The 25544-nt window shown below is 34.5% G+C and overlaps 1 protein-coding gene across 3 annotated transcripts in view; it reads right to left on the reverse strand.

Moving 5' to 3' along the window:
• Nucleotides 1–25544, reverse strand: part of COMMD10 (COMM domain containing 10) — a 180048-nt gene that overhangs the window by 147782 nt on the left and 6722 nt on the right. For 2 of the 3 annotated variants that reach the window (XM_082620615.1, XM_082620616.1), the window contains exons 3-5: nucleotides 21809–21919; nucleotides 19395–19550; nucleotides 2025–2135 (exon numbers count right to left, since the gene is read on the reverse strand). In XM_082620615.1, coding sequence (XP_082476741.1) covers nucleotides 2025–2135; nucleotides 19395–19550; nucleotides 21809–21919 — 378 coding nt within the window. Of the gene's footprint in view, nucleotides 1–718; nucleotides 1711–2024; nucleotides 2136–19394; nucleotides 19551–21808; nucleotides 21920–25544 lie in introns of those variants that run through there. The other variant, XM_082620617.1, reaches the window with a different exon arrangement.

Raw genomic sequence — 25544 nt, forward strand, 5'->3', positions numbered from 1 at the left:
TAAGGGTAACCAAATGTTCATTCAAAATTTAAAAATAGCAACAGACAGAAAAATACAAATGTACTCAATCAAGCCTGTATCTCAGATGAGTTGGATCTCACATCTGTATAGATTTCCTGAATAATATGAATGAATTAAAAACATGACTCTTTTACTTGAAGCATTACTCATTCATTCCTACTGCCTAAAGACATAACTGACACAGAGACATATTTTGAAGACATAATAAAGAAGCTGGGAGGACTCAAGCATCCCAAAGTTAAACACTGCCAAAGTCATGATGCTTAAAGTATATCAAATATAGAGTCAAAATTGTATCCTTCCAAGCTATAAATTCCATTTAGCTACTCAGACTTAACATATGATAGTCACGAGAAATAAAGCAGTGAACATATACCTGGAGAACGCATATATGTATGTGTGTATATAGGTGTGCGTTTTCCCTCATGGAATAGACCCAGTCCACACCAGTGAGTTCCAGGTTATTATCCTAAACCTAAAGGAATGCCTTCCCTAGTTCAAGGGGAGAAAAAAAAATAAAGGACTTTCCAGGCTATCCTTTCCCTCCCCTATTCTCAGAAGCATACATATGAAAAATATGATCCAAAATTAAAGGAAGAAAGAATGAAAGAAAAGGGAAAAGGTTAATTTCATCAAGAAATAAAGTTAGTGGCAGCTTTGGTTTAAAACAAAGAGACTTATTTATTCATTAGCCCAAGGAAACTTTTATTGATGATGATGAAGATGGCAGCAGCCAGCATTTATAAGAGCATCATGTACTTTACATACACTGAGTATTTGATCTTCATAAAAGCCCTGTGAGACAGATATTATTCCTGTTTTACACATGAAGAAACTGACACTCATAAAGATTAAGTAACTTGCCCAAGGTTAGACCACTACTAAATTGCAGAGCATATATAATATACCAGTCAATTTGACACTTAACCACTAAGTTTATGTTCTTTTCTGGTGAAAATGTGTGAAATGAAATGATTCTTTGCAAACACTGTAATAAATTAATAAATTATACATGTTAAGATCCAAGTCAATTGCCTAAAATTCTGTGGACATGTAACCTGAGCTAGGCACTGATGCCAGTTCTTATGGAAGACAGAAATGTACAAGACATAATAAACAGTGAAAGTGCTAACAAAGAAGTAATAATATACACATTCTTCAATGCCCATTATAAATAATAACATTTCTTCCATTATTCTCTGATCACATACAGCCACAGTAATCTCTTCTTCTTCAGGTCTTCCTACCTCATTCTCACCTCTATTTCATTTGTCTTAAAATGAGACAGTCTCATTTATCTAAGGAAAAAAAGTAACTCCCCCTTCTCTCTCTGTTAAAGATACTCAATTGTAGTAAAAAAATATATAAAAATAGCATTCAATGACAACTGAAATACACATTTCTCAATATGCTGTAGTAAAAACTATTCCATAGCAACTCTTTTACCTTTGATAACATGTTCAAGTTTTCTTAAATTAATACTAAAGAAGAAATCACCATGCAGTTTAAAACTAATCCAAAATTCTATTTTGTAATAGCTGAGATTTAAACACACACACAGACATACTATACATACACAAACAGAACTCAGGTCACCTTCATATTTCAGGCATTGGCTGGACAACATTATTCCCTCTGCCATATGTATGCAGCTTAAAACACAAAACACCCAGGAACATCCACAATTATCTAAAACATTAAAATCATAATTTTATATGACTACTACCAATTTTTTCCATTGCAGAATTTAAAAGAAGACATTATAACATATTCTTGCAAGAAAAGTACCTTGTAAGACAACCTGTTTTTTCAAATAAATAACAAAGTGCTATGTAAATCTGACATCAAAATTTGTCACAAAGATCTGTCATTTTGTTCATCTTTCTTTAAGTTTAATTAAATTATGTTAAAATCTTCAATTCAGAGAACAACGACCTTGCTAACAATAAAGTACAAGACCTAGTAAACAAAATACATCCTTTCCATGGGATACCGTTTCTTACCTTCGAATCCTCATTGCTCACTCCTAGCTGTAACACAGCTTGAGGAGATTTTAGTTTTGCTTGGGCAGAGTGAGCCATCTGAAGGTTAAGCTGCCATCCAACCGTCTCCAGCTACAAAAGACAAGCACAGATTGGAATCAGATGGTACAGAAGGAAGAAAACAGTCAACTTTAAGCAAATCTCCAATCAGCAGGAATGAACATGGATAGCCTGGACTTTGTGGAAAGTCAGCTCCAGGGCTCCTTTAACCTGCACACTCTGTACATATTCTCCCTTTGGGCTCATTAGATTGGCCACGTGCCATGCCTGTCAAATTCAACAGTAAAACTGGTCTTTAAATACACTCTGTTCTAAAAATAAAAGTTCTGAGACTAAGCGATGGACTACACTAAAGGAGTCAATGGTTTTTAAACAGTAAATTACTATTTTAAAACAGTATATTTTAGGGAATTCCCTGGCCGTCCAGTGGTTAGGACTCCATGCGCTCACTGCCGAGGGCCAGGATTTGATCCCTCCCTGGTCACGGAACTAGGATCCCACAAGCCACGCGGTGCAGCCAAAAAAACAAAAACAAAAAACAGTATATTTTAAAGCCAATGGTTTTTAAATAGTTATCAATTTTAACCAGTAAATAGCATATACTGGTGATAAGTACTTTAATGACCTCCTATTATCTTTCAAAACTCTTTGCAGTAAGTAGAACACAGTAGAACTTTTTTTTTTTTAAAGGGAAATTGAAGTGCCCAGATGGTAAGAGGTTCACACATTTAGACACAGTTAGTGAGACTGGAATAGAGCCAGACAAAGAATTGATATCTACTAGTGAGCAGGTGTTATCATGCTTTCCAAAGTCTTCTAACTTACTATGGTTCCCAGTTATGACAGAAACTAATTAGAATACTTCCTTTGAATTTATTAATTAACAACAGCAAAATTGAATCAGAAGGCAAAAACAGTAAAGACACACTAAAACAGCTTAAGTTTCAAAATATTAAGCAGCATAAATGTGGCTTTACTGAACAGGACAGATTATTGGTTTCTCCAGCCTCAAAACTATGAAGTTTTAAATCTAATTTCCAATAAATCTAAAGTATCTATATTTAGGGAAGTTTTGTGACATGTAATTGTCATATACCTCTGACAACATGACTCTAGTAATTGATTTAGTAAAACTACCTTAGCTACACTGGTAAGAATGGCAGCCTCACAACAATTTTTACTTAGCTGGCATACTAATTGCTAACTTGAAAGACTGTTCAACAGCTAGAATCACAGCAGTGACTCAAAGCCAAATTGGAAAGAGAGCAATGAAAGTATTATCTATTCGAGAGAGGATGTGATGAGAAAATAAAGATACAATTCTGTACTTTCTGGCACTGAACCTTTTAGAGGTTATGGGTAAAAAGGGGGAAGATGTTGCAGAGACATAATCCATAATATCACAAGTAAAGAAATCAATTTAATGCTACATGTTAAGGATCCGTAATGTACTGATCTTTAACACTGATTACAGTAGTAACATAGTCTCTAATAGCAGCCCACTACTTTTTCAACAGTCACCTGCAATAGACCCTCCAATATAACGGGAAAGAACATGTCATAACTACTCTCATATATCCAAGCATTTTGATACACATCACCATCTTAATTGAAAAGCACCCTCTAGGTATTTGTATGGACCTGTAAGACACTGTTTTGATCTCATTTAACTAATCCTGTCCCTGTCCTTTAAGCACTTAAGATAAATGATAAAGATAAATATTAAGTGAATAAATTAAAATATGGTCCCACTATGGTCAGGCCTTTGCATAAATTAGTGTATGCTCAGTCACTGCACAGAGGTAGAATGGGAGAATTGAGATCACTGAACTTAAAGCTTATGCTTTAGTTCATGCTTACGCTGTCACTCACTAGCTAGGTGACCCTGATAGTTAAGTCACAATCTTTCAAGGTCTCAATTTCCTCATAAAAAATAGAAATAAATCTACATGAATTATCTACTTTTCTGAGTTACTGATAATATCAAATAAGAAAACGCATATTCAAATTGTTTTGGAAACTGCAAAGCATTATAAATATAAGGCATTTGGGCCGCCTAATTTTTCCTACAGTATCTTTTCTTAATAGTAGCTTTTAAATACACTTGGCACTCTATATCTATCTGCTGAATTGAAACAAATAAAAAAATACAAGGAAAGGTAAATTTTTAAAACCATCATAACTAAAAAGAGTTCGTTGGTTGACGTTCTTAAATTCTAGAGCCTTTTCTATTGAATTTTGTGATTTAAAAATATTTGTCCCGGGCTTCCCTGGTGGCGCAGTGGTTGAGAGTCCGCCTGCCGATGCAGGGGACCGGGTTCGTGCCCCGGTCCGGGAGGATCCCACATGCCGCGGAGCGGCTGGGCCCGTGAGCCATGGCCGCTGGGCCTGCGTGTCCGGAGCCTGTTCCCCGCAACGGGAGAGGCCACAACAGTGAGAAGCCCGCATACCACCAAAAAAAAAAAAATTTGTCCCATGACTCCATGAAAGAGTAATTTAAAAAGTAAAAACAGGGCTTCCCTGGTGGCACAGTGGTTGAGAGTCCGCCTGCTGATGCAGGGGACACGGGTTCGTGCCCCGGTCCGGGAGGATCCCACACGCCGCGGAGCGGCTGGGCCCGTGAGCCATGGCCGCTGGGCCTGCGCGTCCGGGCCTGTGCTCCACAACGGGAGAGGCCACAACAGTGAGAGGCCCGCGTACCGCAAAAAAAAAAAAGAAAAAATAAAGTAAAAACAAAAAATTGCTAAACTCATATGTAGGTATATGCACATACAGACACCCACACATAAAATTTCATAGAAAAAGATCAGTATTCAGAAAACTTAAATGAAGAGGGAATAAAGGATAACTAGAATTATTTTAAAAAGTACTTTGCAGTTACACAGAGTAGTAAGAAAAACAAAACAAAATATTTACAGTGAAACTAGGAGACAACAGCAAAACTACTTGAGATAGGTACTCTTATCCCCACTCTAGAGATTAAATATGTAAAATGTAAACAACTGGTGCATAGGAGTAAAGAGTATATGAAGATTCCTTATGTTATTATTCCCACTTTTCTCTGTTTGAAATTATATCAAAATCAAAAGTTACAGAAATTGATTCAAGTAAAAATCATCCATGGATACTAAATTTAAGTGGAGAAAGTTTGATTTGAAATGAACGGTCACAAAGTTTCTGCCCACAATTCCTTTTTAGTTGCAAAAGAAGAAAATAATTATGCAGTAGAAAAAAAAAGCAACATCTTAATCAAGAGATCAAAGTTAACATCACCAAAAAGTAGCAAATGGACAGCAGGTGCCTCTAGAAATGATATCCTGTGAAGACCACAACATCATTTACATAACTTTCTAGCCAAGAATCATAACTAAATTTGATCATGAAGAAATGACAGGAAAAAACAGAGAAACATATAAAACAAGTGGAAGGTACACTTGAAAAACATCAATGTCCTAAAAGACAAAGAAAAGCTGAAGAAAGAAGGAATTCCTTAAACTGCTTAGAATATATATTATTTTCTGGGTCTATAATAGGCACTGGTAATACAAATATGAATAAAACAAAGGCCCTTTGCCAAGGTGAAAATCTTATAGTATACTATTTAATTATTCCTCTGAGACTCCTAACTAAGAAACAAATATGATAGTCATCAATATTTTAATTACATAGGAAACAAAATCTAGCACAGAATTTTGACTTAAGTTAGCTAAACTACATTTGATTCTATTTAAAAGAAAATTCTGTATAGTGTATATGAGGCATCTGTACATTAAAATACCAGGAACCATTTTAATATAATTTGTTTTGATATCTCATATTCAAATTTAAATCTAAGGGTGTTTATACCTTAACCAACATCTTAAGTTTAAATATCATCAAAATAACATGAAACACAAGGAAAATGAGCCACTAATATTTTTAATGTTTTCCAACCCATGCCAAAACTGTTTACATGATAGTTCTTAGGCATCTCACTTACATTACTTATTACCTGACAATGTCACTAACATGTCAGTCAAAATATAAGGACTTCATGCTCCCTCTAATTCCACATAAAAAAATTCAGCATAAGCTTAAATTCTCGTAATTGCTTTGTAAACCACAGTTCCAAGCATATGCAAAATTAGCCAAAATTACAATAATATTAACTCTTTTAAAATGAAAAAGAAAATGTAAAGTTAATCACCATACTTTAACTACTGGATCTCTCAAAAGTAGCCTCTGCTTGGATCATATCACATAGTAAGAAACACTTTTTTATGTTTCAAACTGATATACATACACAAAAGTGTCACAAAACAATTTTTACCCAGAGCAGTAATACAGAATCTCTACTATGTTTCACTTTTAAAATACTAATTCAGGGATTCCCCCAGTGGTCCAGTGGCTAAGACTCTGCGCTCCCAATTCAGGGGACCCGGGTTCGATTCCTGGTCAGGGAACTAGATTCCACATGCCACAACTAAGAGTTCACATGCTGCAAATAAAAGATCTCGCATGCCGCAACTAAGACCCAGTGCAGCCGAATAAATAAATACTTTTAAAAATAAAATAAAATGAAATTTAAACAATTTAAAAATTAAAAATAATAATAAAATACTAATTCAAAACCCTCCAAATTGATTTCATTACCTACTAAACCACTAATAGGTCAAGCTATCTATCTATAGTTAGAAAAAATACTGCTCAGAAATACTGAATGAGTTTTAGGAATTATGTGTATGGATATTCATGAAACAATTATTATTTATTATAATGTCATGAAAACACAAAGTAGAACTATAACTGCTAAAAGAGAAAACAGTACCTATATTTTGTTGCTATAATCCATCATTCATTTTGTAACTGGCAAATACTATAAGCAGAAATTCTGTATATATACGGCTTATTACACAAACTATACATTACTATTTATGCCTATGAAATATAAAACTTAGGAAGTTAACTAAACATTTAATACAAAAAGAGCATGAACCTAGCTATTTTTAAGGCTTAGCTAAACACTTGCTCTATAATTTCCTTGACCATTTCTCTTGACTTCAATGATTTCTTCGTATATAATCTACTGACTAATTATAGAAAATTCCCAACTTAAAAAAATTCTAGTTGGCTTATTCTTTGTTTTCTAAAATTATACATAGAGAATAAAGCATGATATAAGAACTTTTTCTAAATCTTTCATACAGGGGAGAAGAGCATTTTTCAATTCAATGTAATCTGCTTAATAAGGTTAGCTTTTAGAAGCATTTCTCATTATAACCCTGTATCACCAAGAAAGGAATACCTGCTGGAAAAATCAATTCATGAATGTATAAGAGGTCATACGTATGATCCCTCAATTATTGCATGTGTATATGTTATAATAAAATCTTTAAAATAATAGATTCAGAGTAATTTTACATTTGTCTAAAATAGAGAAGTTTCTACTACTTCCATAACGTACAGAGATCTATTTTCTTAAGTAATATATGTATCTATAGAGTTTGCCAAAGGACACAAGATGACAGCACCAAGTTAAGAGTACATTTCATTGGAAACATTCTATATACCAGTGAACAATAAAGGCACTGATGCTTATACCTCAAATTTTCACCTTTTTCCTTTGGAAAGAAAATGCTGTAGAAGAAACGAAGAAGGTATTTGTAATTTGCTCAAATAGGTTCATTAATCAAATCAGCAAAAATTTAAACAGGCTGTCATTTGGAGGCCCTCTGGGAGATGCCAAATTTTATTCCCCATTTTTAAGCTGGCAGTGCCCAATTTATAAAATCAGATTCTAAAAAATCTATTTGTTTGGGACTTAGAACAAATCTTCAAATATAATAAAATTATAAATAGTGATTAAATTACCAAGTAATTTAACAGAAGGAATGCAAGTGGTTCCCTACTTTTGTCCTAACTAGAGGAATATCTAAAACTCAAAAAATAATAAATTCCAGTCCTAAATGGCTAAAAACAAATAATACCTTGGCATTAAGAAAAATCTTCAATTTCCAGCATTTTATATATGTGGTTTTCTTAACTATTATATACAATAGATATCAGCCTTAACTCAACAAGCATATAATTTGAGAAAAAGCCTGTTGCTTTCAGGACACTAATGATTCCCATCTTTATGTAAATACCACAAGTTGTATGCTGATGAAACTTACACTTCTTATCAGTAGAATCAGACGTTCATCCTAGTCTTCTATCCATTTTTAAATAATAATGGCACAATGATATAAAGACTGGCCTGTGCAAATGAAAAAACAAAAGCAAACAAACAAACAAAAACAAGTTTACCATTAACTGAGATGAGAAAACTACAGGAACAATTTCAAGAGGAATGATCCAAAGATCAGTTTATTTTTTTAATGTTAAGCTTGAGATGCCTATCCTATATCCAATGAAACTGTCAAGTAGGCTAGAGAAAAAGTGTTTTATTAGAAAATAGTTTGTAAACCCAGAAGCCTAGATGTGATTGCCAGGGAAGTACAAAAGAGAAGAGAAGAGGATCAGGGACTGACTCCTGGCATAATACAAAATTTAGAGGTTGTAGAAATGAGAAGAAAGTAGCAAATATGACTGACTAAAAGAAGCAGCCAGAAAGGAGAAAAACCAGAAGAGCACAGACCTTGACTTTTGTATCGTCATAGATGCTGGGGACATAAAAATGAATAAACTTACAATCTCTGTCCCCAAAGCTCCAAGTCTAGTGATGAAGACAAACATATACAAAAGTAATTTTGATATAACACATATGTAGAAAATCCTAAGTAACTGCAAAAAAACTACCAAAACTAGTGGCCAATTTTAAGAAAGTTATGGCAAAAGATTAATATGAAACATCAATAGTTTTCAATATACTAGAAACAAACAATTGGAAAATATCAAAAATGCAATTCCATTTTTAGTAGCAACCAAAATCATGCAAATACACAGTCTTAGTCTGTTCAGGCCACTAAAACAAAATACCGCAGACTGCATAGCTTAGTAATAACAACATTTATTTCTCACAGTTGTGGAGATTGGAAGTCTGAGATAAGGGTGCCAGCAAGGTTGAGCAAGGGCCCTCTTCCAGACTGCAGACTTCTTGTATCCTCACATGGCAGAAGGAGGCAAGGGAGTTCTCTAGGGCCTCTTTATAAGGGCACTAATCCCATTCATTAGGGTTCTTTCCTTATTACCTAATCACCCCCTAAAGGTCCTACCTCCTAATATCATCACCATGGGGGTGAGGTTTCAACATACAAATCTTGAAGAGACACAAACATTCAGTCTATAGCATAAGGATAACAAAATTTGTGCAAATCCTGGTCACTGGAAAAACTACAAACATTATTGGAATAAATTGAAGAAGATATCAATAAATGGAGAGATATACCATGCTCATGAATTTAAAGATTCAATATTATTAAGATGTCAGTTCTTCCAGAAATGATCTATAGAATTTAGGACAATCTAATTAAATCCCCAGCAGGAATTTTTTAACAGAAACTGACAGGCTGATTCTAAAATTTAAATGGAAAGGCAAATGACCTAAAAGTGTCAAACCAATTTTTTTAAAGAGTTGGAGGAGCTATATTACCTAACTTGAAGAATATAAAAGTACGGCAATAAAGACAATGTGGCATTGGCAAAGGATAGACATAAAGACCCATCAATTGACTTCTAATGAAGGTACCAAGGTAAATGATGCTGGAACAACTAGATATCTACATGGAAACAAAATAAAAAACAACCTCTACCTAACACCAAACACAAAAATGAACTCAAAATGGATCACAGACCTAAATGTAAGTGCTAAAACCATCAAACTTCTAGAAGAAAACATAAAAGGAAATCTTTGTGATCTTAGGATAGGCAAAGATTTTAGAGAGAGCCATAAAAGTATGAACCATAGGGGCTTCCCTGGTGGCTCAGTGGTTTAGAGTCCGCCTGCCGACGCAGGGGACACAGGTTCGTGCCCCGGTCTGGGAAGATCCCACATGCCACGGAGCGGCTAGGCCCGTGAGCCATGGCCGCTGAGCCTGCGCGTCCGGAGCCTATGCTCCGCAACGGGAGAGGCCACAACAGTGAGAGGCTTGCGTACCGCAAAAAAAAAAAAAAAAAAAAAAAAAAAAAAAAAGTATGAACCATAAAAGAAAAAAATTATAAACTAGACTTCATCAAAATAAAAAATTCTGTTCTTCAAAAGTCACCATTAAGAAAAAGGCAAGCCATGGACTAATAAAATATTCACAATACATATACCTGACAAAGGACTTGTATCCAAACTATATAAATAATTCTTACCACAATAAGAAAATGAAATCTACCCCACTGTAAAGCAATTATACTCCAATAAAGATGTTAAAAGAAAAATAAATTTAAAAAAAAAGAAAATGAAATCTATACAAAAAGGGCGAAGATTGGAACAGATAATTCACAAAAGAAGATAAACAAATGGCCAATAAACACATAAAAAGATATTCAAAATCCTTATGTTCAACATCCTTATACCCATTAGAATGGCTAAAACTTTAAAGAATGGCAGCACCAAGTGTTGGCCAGGATATGAAGAAACTGCTGGTTGGAATGTAAAATAGTATAACCACTTTGGAAAACTGTTTGGCAGTTTCTCATATAGTTAAATATACACTGACCCTACAATCCAGTCAATCCACCCCTAAGAAATTACTCAAGAAAAATAAAAATATATGTCCATAAAAAGATGTGTACATGAATGTTAACAAATTTATTCAAAATAGCCCAAAGCTGGGAAGAGCCCCACTATCCATCAACAAGTGAATGGATAAACAAACTGTGACACATCCATATGATAGAATACCACCACGCAATAAAAAAGAATACCAACCCACAATAAAAAGGAGCAAACCATTAATACATTCAACGGCATAGATGAACCTCAAAATCACACTCAGTGGAAGAAGCCAGAGTAAAGTACATGTGTATAATTCCATCTATATAAAATCCTACTAAACACAATCTATAGTGACACAAAGCCGATCAGTGGTTTCCTGCAGCCAGAGTTTAGGGAGGAAAGAACTGCCAGGGGCCACGATGAAATGCTCTGTATTTTGATTATGACCATGATCTCACAGATATAACGCTATCAAAATTCACCAAATAGTACAATTAAAAAGATACAGATTACACTATGTAAATTATAATTTAATAATGTTATTTTTAAAAAGATACAATATATTAAAGGCTGTAACAGAGGAATGTATAGGTGCGATAAGAGAACATCTTCAATCTCTTTGCCATCCTCTAGTCATGGGCAGGAACAGGAGGCAGTAAGCCTCAAAGGAACAAGCCACACTACTACTTGCCTCCCAGACAAAGAATTCTATACTGTGACATCTATAAGTATACAAAGACAAGGTCAGGATCTCAGAGATGACTATTATGCAATACAGTATCCACATTACAAGAGGTATAAATGCTTTATTACAAATATCACAACTTAGGGATACTCTCTAACCTATACCCTCAAGTTTAGATGCCACAAAAGTCAACCTAGTGTCCTTGCTAGGGTGGCATGAAACTTAAAATTATACTCCTTGACCCACAGACTTGGCCAAAATACCTAATTGGTCTTCATATCCAAGTTATAAAGTGATGAGGGAAAACATCAATGAATCATCCTTCAGACTCCTTACCACCTCTGCATACCATGAATATATGAAGACCATAGTACAAGTTTGAGGACACCGAAATGTCATTCAGCTAATGCTCTCACAGTTGACAACACTCTGAAAAAGTACATCAATTCTATTTAGCAAGTGCACATCTTTGACTACTATGACATAAGAGTAATTATGCTAACAGCACAGTTCTGTGGCATTGGTAAAATCTTTATTTAATTTGTTAATGGTCTGGTTTTAGTCAATTATTTATAAAGCAGAGAATACATTTCTACTTCAAATTAGATTGATTAAGGGTCTCTAAGATCTAAAGTTCTTTAAATTGATTGCTGCATCAACAGCTAATGACATCACCTTTTTTCCCCTGGAGAATTTCCATTTCAAGCTAAAGCAATTCTTATTATACATATTCCCACTTTCAAAGAGGAAAAATGTAAATGACTGAATCTAGTATTCCAGCAAAACTCGAGTCATGAAATAAATGAACCTCAAAAGGCTTAAAGTACAACCAAAATGAAAACACAAAAGAACACTAGGAAATACAAAATATAATCCATACCCTCCTCTCTTTACTTTTCTTTCTAACACCAATAAACACAAATATCCCTCTTTATAAGAAAACCCTATAAACTGAACCTCAAAATAGCACAATTAGTAAAGTAGGAATATTGTGCATTTATTTAATCAACAACTATTTTTTGAGAACACACTATCTACCAGGGGCCATTTAAAGTAGTGAAAATATAGTAGTGAACAAAACACACAAAAATTCCTGCCCTTGTGGAGTTTATAGTTTAGTAGTAGAGACAGACAATTTAAAAAAATGAACATGTAGAATATATAGAAAGCCAGATAAGAATAATAAGTATTATAGAGAAAAACGAAGTAAGAATGTACCATAGAGGCAGAAGCACTTTTCACTATGATGATTACAGCAAGGCTCACTGATAAGTGTGATATTTGCACAAAGAGCTGAAAAAGATAAGGAAGCCAACCACATGAACATCCAAGAGTTCCTGAGGTAAAGAGAATAGAATTATCCAAAGTGAGCCAGGTCGAGGTCAACAAGATAGTGGACCAAAAGGGGTTACTGATCATGTAGGGTCTTAAAGGCAATTGTAAGAACTTTGACTTCCATTATAAACAACACGGAAAGACTTGGTGGATCTGGAGCAAGGACAGAATAAGACTTACAATTTAAAAGAAGCACTTTTAGAGTTCCTAATCTGATGATGGTAGGAAGTAGTTTATATCACATCAACTTCCCTTGCAAATAAAAAGTATGATTTCTAGGGCTTCCCTGGTAGCGCAGTGGTTGAGAGTCTGCCTGCCGATGCAGGGGACACAGGTTCGTGCCCCGGTCTGGGAGGATCCCACATGCCGCGGAGCGGCTGGGCCCGTGAGCCATGGCCGCTGAGCCTGCACGTCCAGAGCCTGTGCTCCACAGTGGGAGAGGCCACAGCAGTGAGAGGCCCACGTGCCGCAAAAAAAAAAAAGTATAACTTCTAAACAAAATATTTTAAAAACAGTGATTTGAAGGCATTGGAGAATGACTAAAAGCAGAAAGAAGTTAAAGGGAAGGGATCCACACAAGGTGACAGATTCGTAAAAGAAGGGAACCACACAAGGTGACAGATTCACAATTATATGACTTTTTACATTTATATGACTTTTTCCCAATCCGTGCAGCATGGACTGGCTAAAACTCAAATACAAAGCCTAAGATTTGGCTTAAGGGGTCAGCAATCCCATTGCTAGACATTTACTCAAGGGAAATAAAAACATATGTCCACAAAAAGACTTGTACACAAATGTCAAATAGCAGTCTTATTCCTAATAGCCAGAAACTGGAAACAACCCAAAAGTCTATCAAGAGGAGTACAGATAAACAAATTGTGTTATTTTCATACAAGGAAATATTACTCAGCAACAAAAGAACTGCTGATACAGGTAACATGAATGAATCCAAAAAAACATTATGTTGAGAGACAGTAGACAGACACTTTTATTTGAGTTCATTTATATTAACTCTACGAACAGAAAAAAAACAACCTACAGTGATGGAAATTTGAGTATGAAGGTGGAGGGAATTAAAACTGGGCACTTTCCAGGTGATGAAAATTTTCTCTATTTTGTTAAGGAGAATGATTAAATGGGTATATATAATTTCTAAAATTCATCAAACTGAGCACACTTAAAATCTCTGCATTTTCTGCAGGTAAATTATATTTCAATAAAAAAACAGTAAATGAATATAACAGCATTTAAACCTCACAAACATTTACATTCAGTCAATTCCAGCATATGGAAAAACTTGGCTTTCACTTCATTCTTAACATACCATCTTCATTTCACTTCATTCTTAACATGCCAACAACTAACGCAACAAATGAGGCAGAAATTTGACTTGTATATGGATATAATTATAACAAAATACCTTTCCTATAAATGCTGATGATAATGTTAAGAAGCGTTTAAATCTTGAAAAAGCACTCAGATATGTATTCATAGTTACGTATTTAGATTTATCTATACGAAGTATGCTTTTTCTGTTCTCTTTTTAATAAAGCCATTCATCCATCCTTAGAATTCCAAAAGAAATGAAATTAGAATATAAAAGAAAATAATAAAACAAAAGAATACACTAAGGTTTAAAAATGTCAAATCTAAATTTCTTATATTACATATAAAAGACAGATATTTAACAGTTAATGAAGCAAACAATTAGTTGTTACACTTAACAATAAAGTAAATCTTATTATAATGGCTTAAAGAGGATTTTTTTAAAAGACTGTTTAGGAACATTATTATCTTAAGAACGTTAGCCATCCATTTTTAAATGCAGGCTTCTCAAGAACATATGAGACATGATGAATTTTCACTACATAATGAAATAATAAATTTGCTATGTAACTGGTAAAATTAAGAACACTCTTAATAGGACAAAATCACAATACACACATTTTGAGCATTCAAAACAAATACAACTGTCACCTTTATCTTTAAAATCTTCCTAACAAACATACAAGTACATTTTAAGAAAAGGAATCAGTAAAGGAATCAGTAACCTTTAAAGAGCAGGCTACTCAGAGTGCTAAAAATATGCCTTATGTATATTTCTCATAATCATATGTTACTGAGGAATAGGGTGAACTTCAAATGTAAAAATATTTTAGAAAAAATATCATATAAAAAAACACAATTCTTTTCCTTAAGGTCTCAGAAAAAAAGAGATTATCAATATGTCAGTAATATTTAACATATAAGTTTTTACATTTTGTATAGCAGGAATATACATAAAGGAACTCTAACCAGAATTTTAGGAGTAAAATTAAACATAGTATTCAAGGTCTGTCTGAAAGGGTATTCATAATTTAATAAATGTTGTAACCACACAGGCATTTTAACAAAAATCAAACAGAAAACCCTGTTAGAAGGACACTGCTAACAGTCAACACTGATAAAAGAGGGAAGACTACTAATTCTAATAAGCAGTGGTAACATTTCAGTGTCCAAAGAGGTTAAGATAAAGTGTATTTAAAAAAAGAAAAAGTGAGACAGGATAAAATTTTTAAATCCCTTCAATCATATCCTGTAAAAAGCTATCCAATCAATTTTCAATCTGCCTCTCACTTATTAGATTTAAATAATAGAAGATTAAAAAGAGGTGTTTTTAAAAACTCAATTAAAAATAAGTTCCTTCTGATTTTTTAACTTGTTATTTAATTGAATCTGACCCTCTTTGAATTCAGAATTACTTACACAGGTGTTCCACTGCAAGCGCCACACAGTTTATGTTAACCTCTAAATGACTGTAAAACAGTCACTGCAAATACAACTTTTGTTCATTATATAATAAATCACTGCCATATATTTTTGTTACAATTTAAATGACATGATCTATTTTCATCCACAGCTATTTTAGTCACCATATTGTAACAGTCATCAGGGCAAAAAAGGAAGATAACATTATAGTTGCCAGAGGTACCATGACATAAAAGGAACAAGGCTCAATTAAGAGAGAGACCAATCTCGGACTTCCCTAGTGGTGCAGCAGTTGAGAATCTGCCTGCCAATGCAGGGGACACGGGTTCAAGCCCTGGTCTGGGAAGATCCCACATGCCACGGGGCAACTAAAGCCCGTGTGCCACAACTACTGAGCCTGCGCTCTAGAGCCCGTGTGCCACAACTACTGAGCCTGCATGCCACAACTACTGAAGCCCACGCACCTAGACCCCGTGCTCTGCAACGAGAAGCCACCTCAATGAGAAGCCCACACACTGCAACGAAGAGTAGCCCCCACTCACCACAACTAGAGAAAGCCTGCATGTAGCAACGAAGACCCAATGCAGCCAAAAAATAAATAAATAAAATTTTTTAAAAAAAGAGAGAGAGAGCCCAATCTGATTCCCACCTCACCTTCATCATGGACCACTTGGGTTAACACGGTAAAGGTACACTTTAGAAAGTTTTATTTCTTTTTCAAAGATATAAAACACACACACACGTATACACACACACACAAACTATGTAAACCACCATGCATAATGCCTGACACAGAAAAATTCTGCTGCTAACATTTAGGTGGTAGTATAGCACAGTGGCTTAGGAGTGTAACTACTTTGTTAAATCCCAACTCTACCACTTATTTAGCTGCATGACCATGGACCAGATATTTAATCTCTCTAATCCTCAGTTTAATTTTAAATATAAACTAGAACTATTAATGGATCTTACAAGATATAATGCACTTAGTAGAGTTTTTGGCCCACCGTAAACACAAGAAATGTTTGCTATTATTATATGATCTTAATTAGCATTTAAGGTATTAAAAATGTATTAGCTACCCTCTCATATACTCTGTATTGGCAAAAGATAATTTCCTACATTCTCAAGGAACCAGTGTCGTAGGGACCAATTAATCATATCCAACTACTTTTTTGCATTTTATATGACAACTGATCAAACTACTTCTTAAACAGAAGTTAATGTAATACAACATAAGGAAGAAATATTACTTTTAAAAATTTATTTATTTATTTATTTTATTTTTGGCTGCGTTGGGTCCTCACGGCGACGCGTGGGCTTTCTCTAGTTGTGGCGAGTGGGGACTACTCTTCGTTGCGGTGCACGGGCTTCTCATTGCAGTGGCTTCTCTTGTTGCGAAGCACGGGCTCTAGGCACACGGGCTTCAGTAGTTGTGGCATGTAGACTCAGTAGTTGTGGCTCACAGGCTCTAGAGTGCAGGCTCAGTAGTTGTGGTGCACGGGTCTAGCTGCTCTGCGGCATGTGGGATCTTCCCAGACCAGGGCTTGAACCCGGGTCCCCTGCATTGGCAGGCAGACTCTTAACCACTGCGCCACCAGGGAAGCCCCAGAAATATTACTTTCAAAAAAGCAACAAACTATCATCCAGAAAACAATAAAAAATGACTTACTATTAGAGGTGAAAAAAGAAATATTTTTAACTATACAAGTATACTGTACTTATATAAATGCAAGAAAAAAAACAGAAGAAAATTATATAAATATAAAAAATAGGCAAATATTCAAAGGCAAGTGGAGACTTTTTTTTTAATGGTGATGGTTAAAAAAATTTTAGGGATAAATAAATGGAAAACTTAAAATCTGTACAGGGTACAGGAAAAAGCAGAAATTAAAATGAAAAATGAAGCTGTGATGTGGAGGACACTTGAGAGCTCTTAGAATGTAGAGCTAAAAAAAAGAGAGAGAAATGAAAACAATACAGGGGCATTTTCTAAAAACCCATAGCTAGCATCTTTTTGTTTCTATTTTATACATTAGATCCCCAGAATTTATTCATCTTATAACTTGAAATTTGTATTCTTTGAACAACATTGCCTCCATTTCCCTACCCCAGCCCCAGCCCCTGGTAACCACCATCCTACTCTCTTTTTAATATTTTTGCCGTACCATCCAGCATGCAGGATCTTAACTCCCTGACCAGGGATTGAACCTGTGCCCCTGCCGTGGAAGCGAGGAGTCTTAACCACTGGACTACCAGGGAAGTCCCCAGCATCTTACTTAATGATGAGAGACTGAATGCTTCCTCTCTAAAACTGGGAACAAAGCATGATGTTCAAACTTACCAATCTTATTCAACATCATATTAGAAGTTCTAGTCAGTATAGTAAGGCAGGAAAAACAAAAGCTGAACAAACTGAAAAGGAAGAAATAAAACTATCTCTATATTCATGAACAATCTGACTTCCTACAAAGAAAATCACAAGGAAAACCACCAAAAAAACTGCTATAACTAATTAGTGAGTTTACCAAGGTCTTGAATACAATATCAATATATAAAAATCAATTGTGTTTCTATATACTAGCAGTAAACAACTAGAAACCAAAATTTTAAAACCAGTACCATTTACAACAACTACAAAAAATAACTTAGGTTAAGAGTGTTCAAATCTAACAAAATATGCTGAAAAATGAAAAACACTGATATAAGAAATCAAACAAGACCTAAATAAATGGAGATATACTCAATACTGTTAAGAAGTCATTTATCTACAAAGTGACCTATAAATTAAAGGATTTTTTGCAGATATTAAGAAACCTGGTTTTCAAATTTGTATTAAAAGGTAAAGAAACTAGAATAGCCAAAACAATTATTAAAAAGAACAAAGTCAGCAGATTAACAATACTTGATGTTAAGACTTACTACAAAGCTACAGTAATTAAAGCAGCATGATATTGGCATAAAGATAGACAAATAGATAAATGAAACCAAAAAGAGAATCTAGAAAGAGATACACAAATATGTCAAACGATTTTTGACAAAGGGGCTAAGGCAATTCAATAACAAAAGGATGTTATCAATAATATGCTGAAACAAATGAACATCCATATCAGAAAAAAAAAACAACTTGGACCTGTACCTCATGGCTTATATAAAATTAACCCAAACTGGATGTTAGACTTAAATGTAAAACACAAACTATAAAACACTTAGAAGAAAACAAAAGTTTGTGACATTGCATTAAGCTACAGATTCTTAGATACAAAACCAAAGGCAGTATCAACAAAAGAAAAAAATGATAAATCAAACTTGATCAGATTTTAAAGGCTTTACTTTGCAAAAGACACTGTTAGAAACTAAAAAGGAAAGCTACAGACTAAGAGAAAATATCTGCAAATCATATATCTGACAAAGGACTCAAAAGATTCACAAAACTCAACAGAAAGAAAACAAACACCTTCTACAAATTGTAACAACCAAAAACACAAGAACAAAAACAAAACCCATGCATTTCTATATGCTGGGATTTACACTTCTAATTGTCCTTTATATTACTATAATTATCTGTCACAGTGTGGAAATACAGTTAGACAAAAGATCTGAACAGACACTTCACCAAAGGAGACATATGGATGGCACGTAAGTACATAAAAAGATAATCATCATAATCTGTTATTAGGGAAATGTAAATTAAAAACACAAGATATCATTACAATACCTAACAGAATAGCTTTAATACAGACAACTGACAATACCAAGAGCTGTCAAGGATTTGGAACTACTGGAACGCTCATATAATGCTGGTGAAAATGCAAAAAAACACCAATCACAAATATTTCCAGAAAATAGAAGAGGAGAGCGGAATTTTTCAGATATAATAATTTATGCCATACATACATATTGAAAAATATCTTTTGAGTAGTATATACTATACCTTGTGGGGTGCAAGAATCCTCTGCCTGAATTTTTCAATTGTTTCTTGACCCATAGAAGACCAAGCATTGACAAATACTTCTGCTTTGTCTTGTCTAAGATGAATGTTCTCTAATTGCTGCTGCAAAGCTGCTGGCTTCACACTGTAATATACTGCCTAGAAAAGAAGAAAAAAAAATTATATATATCCCTACTGTTCATACAGAGACCTTGAACTGTAATCAAATACAACATTATTTTAAATGATTTAAATTTAGAAAATTTCATATTTCTGCTGCAGAGATTGTTTTATTATTTTACAAATAATAATATACTCAACCAAGGGCTGGAAGATTCAGAATTAAATGGCCTAAATTATTCAAGCTAAACTGCTTCATTTTTGCCTGTGGTTTAAGTAATACTAAATCTACTTAACAGAAAAACTTCTTTGCTTTGGCTATGTAAATGGTATCCTAATTAAAAGTTCATTTCCTTATTTCACTTCATTATTTCAAATAAGTACACAGTGGTTTTGTTTCCCAACTATCAACATTTTTCCAAGAAACACTTTCTCAAAACCACGTTCATCTACCAACTTCCTAGATAATATATAATAAAAAATTGAAAACCTTTTTCATGGTGATACCTGTTGTTTTTTACATTATTCTGAAAAAACTTCCTCATAAAACCCAGGCTGCTCTGCCCTATTCAGTTATCCTTTTCTTCTACTGAAGGTTCACCAAGGATAAGAACCATAATCATCTTTATGATCTGTAATCTGTATAAGGCTGCATGTAGTAGATGCCTAGCAGCTTGTCCTCCTAATGGTATCTATTCACTAGAATGCCCAGAAACCTACAGTATTGTTTATTGTGAAATAAACTTTTATTTCACAAGTATTCTACTTAATCAAACAACAGGAATTTATTAAGAATCTATTTTCATAGCCACTATGGAGAACAGTATGGAGGTTCCTTAAAAAACTACAAATAGAACTACCATATGACCCAGCAGTCCCACTACTGGGCACATGCCCTGAGAAAACCATAATTCAAAAGAGTCATGTACCACAATGTTCATTGCAGCTCTATTTACAATAGCCAGGACATGGAAGCAACCTAAGTGTCCATCATCGGATGAATGGATAAAGAAGATGTGGCACATATATACAATGGAATATTACTCAGCCATAAAAAGAAACGAAATTGAGTTATTTGTAGTGAGGAGGATGGACCTAGAGTCTGTCATACAGAGTGAAGTAAGTCAGAAAGAGAAAAACAAATACTGTATGCTAACCCATATACATGGAATCTAAAAAAAAAAAAAAAGGTTCTGATGAACCTAGGGGCAGGACAGGAATAAAGACGCAGACATAGAGAATGGACTTGAGGACATGGGGAGGGGGAAGGGTAAGCTGGGACAAAGTGAGAGAGTAACATTGACATATATACACTACCAAGTGTAAAATAGCTAGTGGGAAGCAGCTGCATAGCACAGGGAGATCAGCTCAGTCCTTTGTGACCACCTAGAGGGGTGGGATAGGGAGGGTGGGAGGGAGACGCAAGAGGGAGGGGATATGGGGATGTATGTATACGTATAGCTGATTCACTTTGTTATACAGCAGAAACTAACCCAACATCGTAAAGCAATTACACTCCAATAAAGATGTTAAAAAAAAGAATTTATTTTTAGCCCAGCAATGTGCTACATTTACATAAGATGCACAGAAAATGTGATCCTGGCCCCATACAAATTCAAAACCTAGTGAAGGAGACACAACTGACATACATGAAATAATGAAAAGACTAACAATGTGCTCTACCATGATGAGCCAAGCATAAAAGGAATCCAAATAAGGGGAGGATTGCAAGTATAAGGGGTCAAGGCTGCAGTGGGAGGAGATGTGATTTGAACAGAACAATGAACTTGAACAATGAACTGAATTTACATGTAAAGAAGGGATGCAGAAGAACAGCTCAGTAGGAAGAAATAGTATGACAAAAGGTCCTTTGATAAATATTTCTTTTCTAAATGTTTTATTTATCAACCTAGTCAAATAAATCCTCCAAAATCATTTATTAAATTTCTTAAATAAAATGTGTTCATTTTCCCAAATCATTTTTCCAAATTATTATACCAAGTAACAATAAATTTGAATCTTTTTTAACGGTCTCAAGTCAACGAAATTTTGATTCATATTGTCAAATACTTTACTCACGCTGCTCAACACTAAGACTGTTTTAGTAGAACGCAACACCATGGAAAAAAAATCACACATTCAAAATTTTTTTACTACATCAAAATTGTTTGATAAAACATATTCATAGCTTCCATCTGTATACTTGAGAAAAATAAGATAAAATGTTATAGATATCACAGCAATGCAAACATGTAGTAAACAAACCATGGTTAGGAAGCTTGGGGCAATAAAAATACCTGTTCTAAAATAAAAGATATTGTTTCAAGAACTAGGTGAAGATCTTGTCTCTCCAGAGAAAATGCAGCTTGAAGTTTTTCTTCCTCTTCTTCACTGAAACTATTCTCAGCCTACAACACAGAAAGCAATCTATTAGCATACACTCAGGTATTCAAAACTCAGACACTCAACAGAAAATTCATTTATTCATATGACAATGAGAACTTGAAAGAAAGTAAATCCATCCTAGAAAGAAACTGATGTGTCTGTAAATTTCAATATCTTAAAATCATAGTACAGTTCATTACCTGGCTCTTGCCAAATAAATTTCATTAAAAAAAAACAGTATTTTCAATTCTATGATTTATAGGAGGTGGAAAATAATGGTAAATAACATAAACGATGGACATTTAACATATACACTAATATGTATAAAATGGATAACTAAAAAGAACCTGCTGTATAAAAAAAATTTTTTTAACAATGGACATTTAGAAAAAACAATACTACAAGGTAAAACCCCCAAATGTTAACAATAATTAATAGTAGTCTCCATCTTTACTCACAACATTATAATCAACTATTTTCCAGTATAAAATAAAAATTAAGAAAGAAAATAAAAAAAACATTGGGGGGGGGGAGAAACACCTTCTCTGTAATAATACTATCCAATTATAATGGGCCCCAGCAACTCTTCTAAGAGCCCAAAGCAAAATCTCCATTTAAGAGAACATCATTTTAAGATAGAAAATACCTGGGGGCTCCTTTCCTTTGGTAGCTCTTTCCTCCCCCCCAACTCACCCCAAAACCTCTGCCAGTATATGACCTTACCTAGCCCTAAGCCTCTGTAGGCATTTAATAAGAGGGAGCCTACCCTGGAAGCATTAAACAGATAAAAACTGTTAACCTTGAGAAACTTTATCTACATTCTCCATTACCTAGCACCAGGATTCCCATCAGATAGAGAGGTGGCAACTAGTTTAACCCTTAGGATTATTTTATTAAAAGTCAGTGGGTTATGGGATGCAGCAAAAGCAATTCTTAGAGGGAAATTTACAGTGATACAGGCTTTCTTTAAGAAACAAAAAAAATCTCAAACAATCTAACCCACCACCTAAAAGAATTAGAAAAAGAAAAACAAACAAAACCTAAATTCAGAAGAAGGAAGGAGCTAATAAAGGTCAGAGAGGAAATAAATAAAATAGAGATTTAAAAAACAATAGAAAAAAATCAATAAAACCAAGAGCTGGTTCTTTGAGAGGGTAAACAAAATTGACAAACCTCTGGCCAGGCTCACTAAGAAGAAAAGAGAGAAGACCCAAATAAACAAAATAAGAAATGAAAGAGGAGAAATCACAACTGATACTGCAGAAGTACAAAAAATATACATATATATAAATATATATATATATATATATACACACACACATACACACACACACATATATATATATATTTACTGAGTACTTATTATGTGCTACACAGACAGTTTATGTTCTCAGGAGTACTATCCTCTAGTTAGAAAGACAAATTAAAAACAAATAACTGTTCCAATAACTTCCCTTTTTAATGAGTTCTGCAAAAGTATGGATTATTATAAAAGCATATATAAAGAGAGAAATTAAGTCTTTTTGATAATTTTAATATTTTCCAAAACTTACACATAACACACATTACTTTTATAAGCAATATATGAAAGAAAGAAGTTAGCCATCTGAGTATAAGTTCTGGCTAGTCTCCTTTCTTTCATTTTCAAAATAATCTCCTTGATCTAAAGACTGGTTTTTCAAGTATGAAAAATATACACTATTAGAACTGCTTTCAAATAAAAATACTTTATCTACACATACCAAAAACAACTTTCCCTGTTGCTGCCTCTCCCCAACTGCTACATGGAGAAGTTTCAGAAGTCCATGCCTCAACAGCTTAGGATGAGGTACAACTTTACAATTGCTCAAGTGAAGCAGCATTAGAACTCTAAGCTGGCATATTTTTGGTTTGGGGAGGCTAGTCACCAGAACTCCCAGTATCTACTACCTGTTTTATGACTGAGAAAAGCATGAACCCAATTTGGCCAAAATGCCAATCATTTACCTCAAGAGCAATGTTTTGATTTTAAAGTTCCAGAATTTCTGTGACTACCATACACCTTCTTGAAATAATGACCTACAGTACCAGACTTTATCAATATGAGGAAGAGAATAACAGTATTACTCATGTACAATCAATGAACCACATGTTGCACTAAATTCAATGGATATGTACAACTTAACTTCCAAGTTTGTCGATCTGATTCCTTTAAATATACACCAAATGAGATATTTTGACAAAATAAAAATAGTGATTGAGCACATAGAAAAATAAACTTCAGTGTCCTCAATATGTACAAGAAAGTGAGACTTCTTTTTTTTTTAAGATTTTTTTTTTGATGTGGACCATTTTTAAAGTCTTTATTGAATTTGTTACAATACTGCTTCTGCTTTATGTTTTGGTTTTTTGGCCATGAGGCGTGTGGGATCTTAGCTCCCCGACCAGGGATCGAACCCACTTCCCCTGCATTGGAATGCAGATTCTTAACCACTGGACCGCCAGGGAAGTCCCGAGACATTGTTAAAAAAAAAAGCAAGAAAAGGGACATTCTCAAGATCTTCAAGGGCATCATATTAATTAAGTGGTTTGGAGTGAAGGGGGACAAGGGAACATGTATCTCCCCCCATACACTGGTACATGAAACGTGCACCCTTAAAATAAGGTGGCGCTTAAAATATGTGAGCAGAACAACAAATGGAGAATAAAATACAGCCATGAAACAAAGTTCCAAATCCATAGTCAATATCTTGCTCCAGCAACGACCCTAGGTAGATCAATATTAAATGTAAGTCACTCTATTTGCTTCCAGACAGCAGCAGCAGGTTAACTTCTTCCTAGGTACCAAAAGTAACCCACACATATCTGGGTGTTGAAGAGAAAGTAAAGGAGATATATTCGTTTTTACCCTCTCAGTGGGAAAAATTTAAGGCCCATGTTTATAAAATTAGAGAGCAAGTGTCCAAGAAACTTAAATTTTATTTATTTATTTTTTTTTTTGTGGTACACGGGCCTCTCACTGTTGTGGCCTCTCCTATTGCGGAGCATAGGCTCCAGATGCACAGGCTCAGCAGCCATGGCTCACGGGCCCAGCCGCTCCGCGGCGTGTGGGATCTTCCCGGACCAGGGCACGAACCCGTGTCCCCTGCATCAGCAGGCGGACTCTCAACCACTGCGCCACCAGGGAAGCCCGAAACTTATATTTTAAATGGAAAATGGATGTTAATTTTTTCTATGTATTTAAAAAGCATATGCCATAAATATATATATACAGGCAGAAAGGAAAAACAGTATTTAAAAAGAATAACTGCTGTATGGCTTGATATGGAAAGATCTTTGATACAAGTGATAAGTGAAAAAGGTAAACAGTATAATGCCACTTATGAACGCATTTATATAAAAACCAAAAATTTCTATTTATATATGCGTGCACATGTTTGCACATCTGTATTTATTAATACTTGAAAAAAAGACCTGGAAAGATGAAAACCAAATCGACAACAAAGACTACTTCTGGGGAGGTGTGGTGGTTTTATCATATCTGCAAATTCTTTTAACACTCCTCTGTTCAAAAGATGGAGCCTAATTTCCTCTCCCCTGAATATGAGCCAGACTTACTGACTTACTTCTAACCAGTAGAATATAGTAAAAGTGAAGGTATGTGATATC

This window comes from Mesoplodon mirus (genome assembly GCF_964341445.2).
Source record: "Mesoplodon mirus genome assembly, chromosome: 5".
In the NCBI taxonomy this organism is placed as follows: domain Eukaryota; kingdom Metazoa; phylum Chordata; class Mammalia; order Artiodactyla; family Ziphiidae; genus Mesoplodon; species Mesoplodon mirus.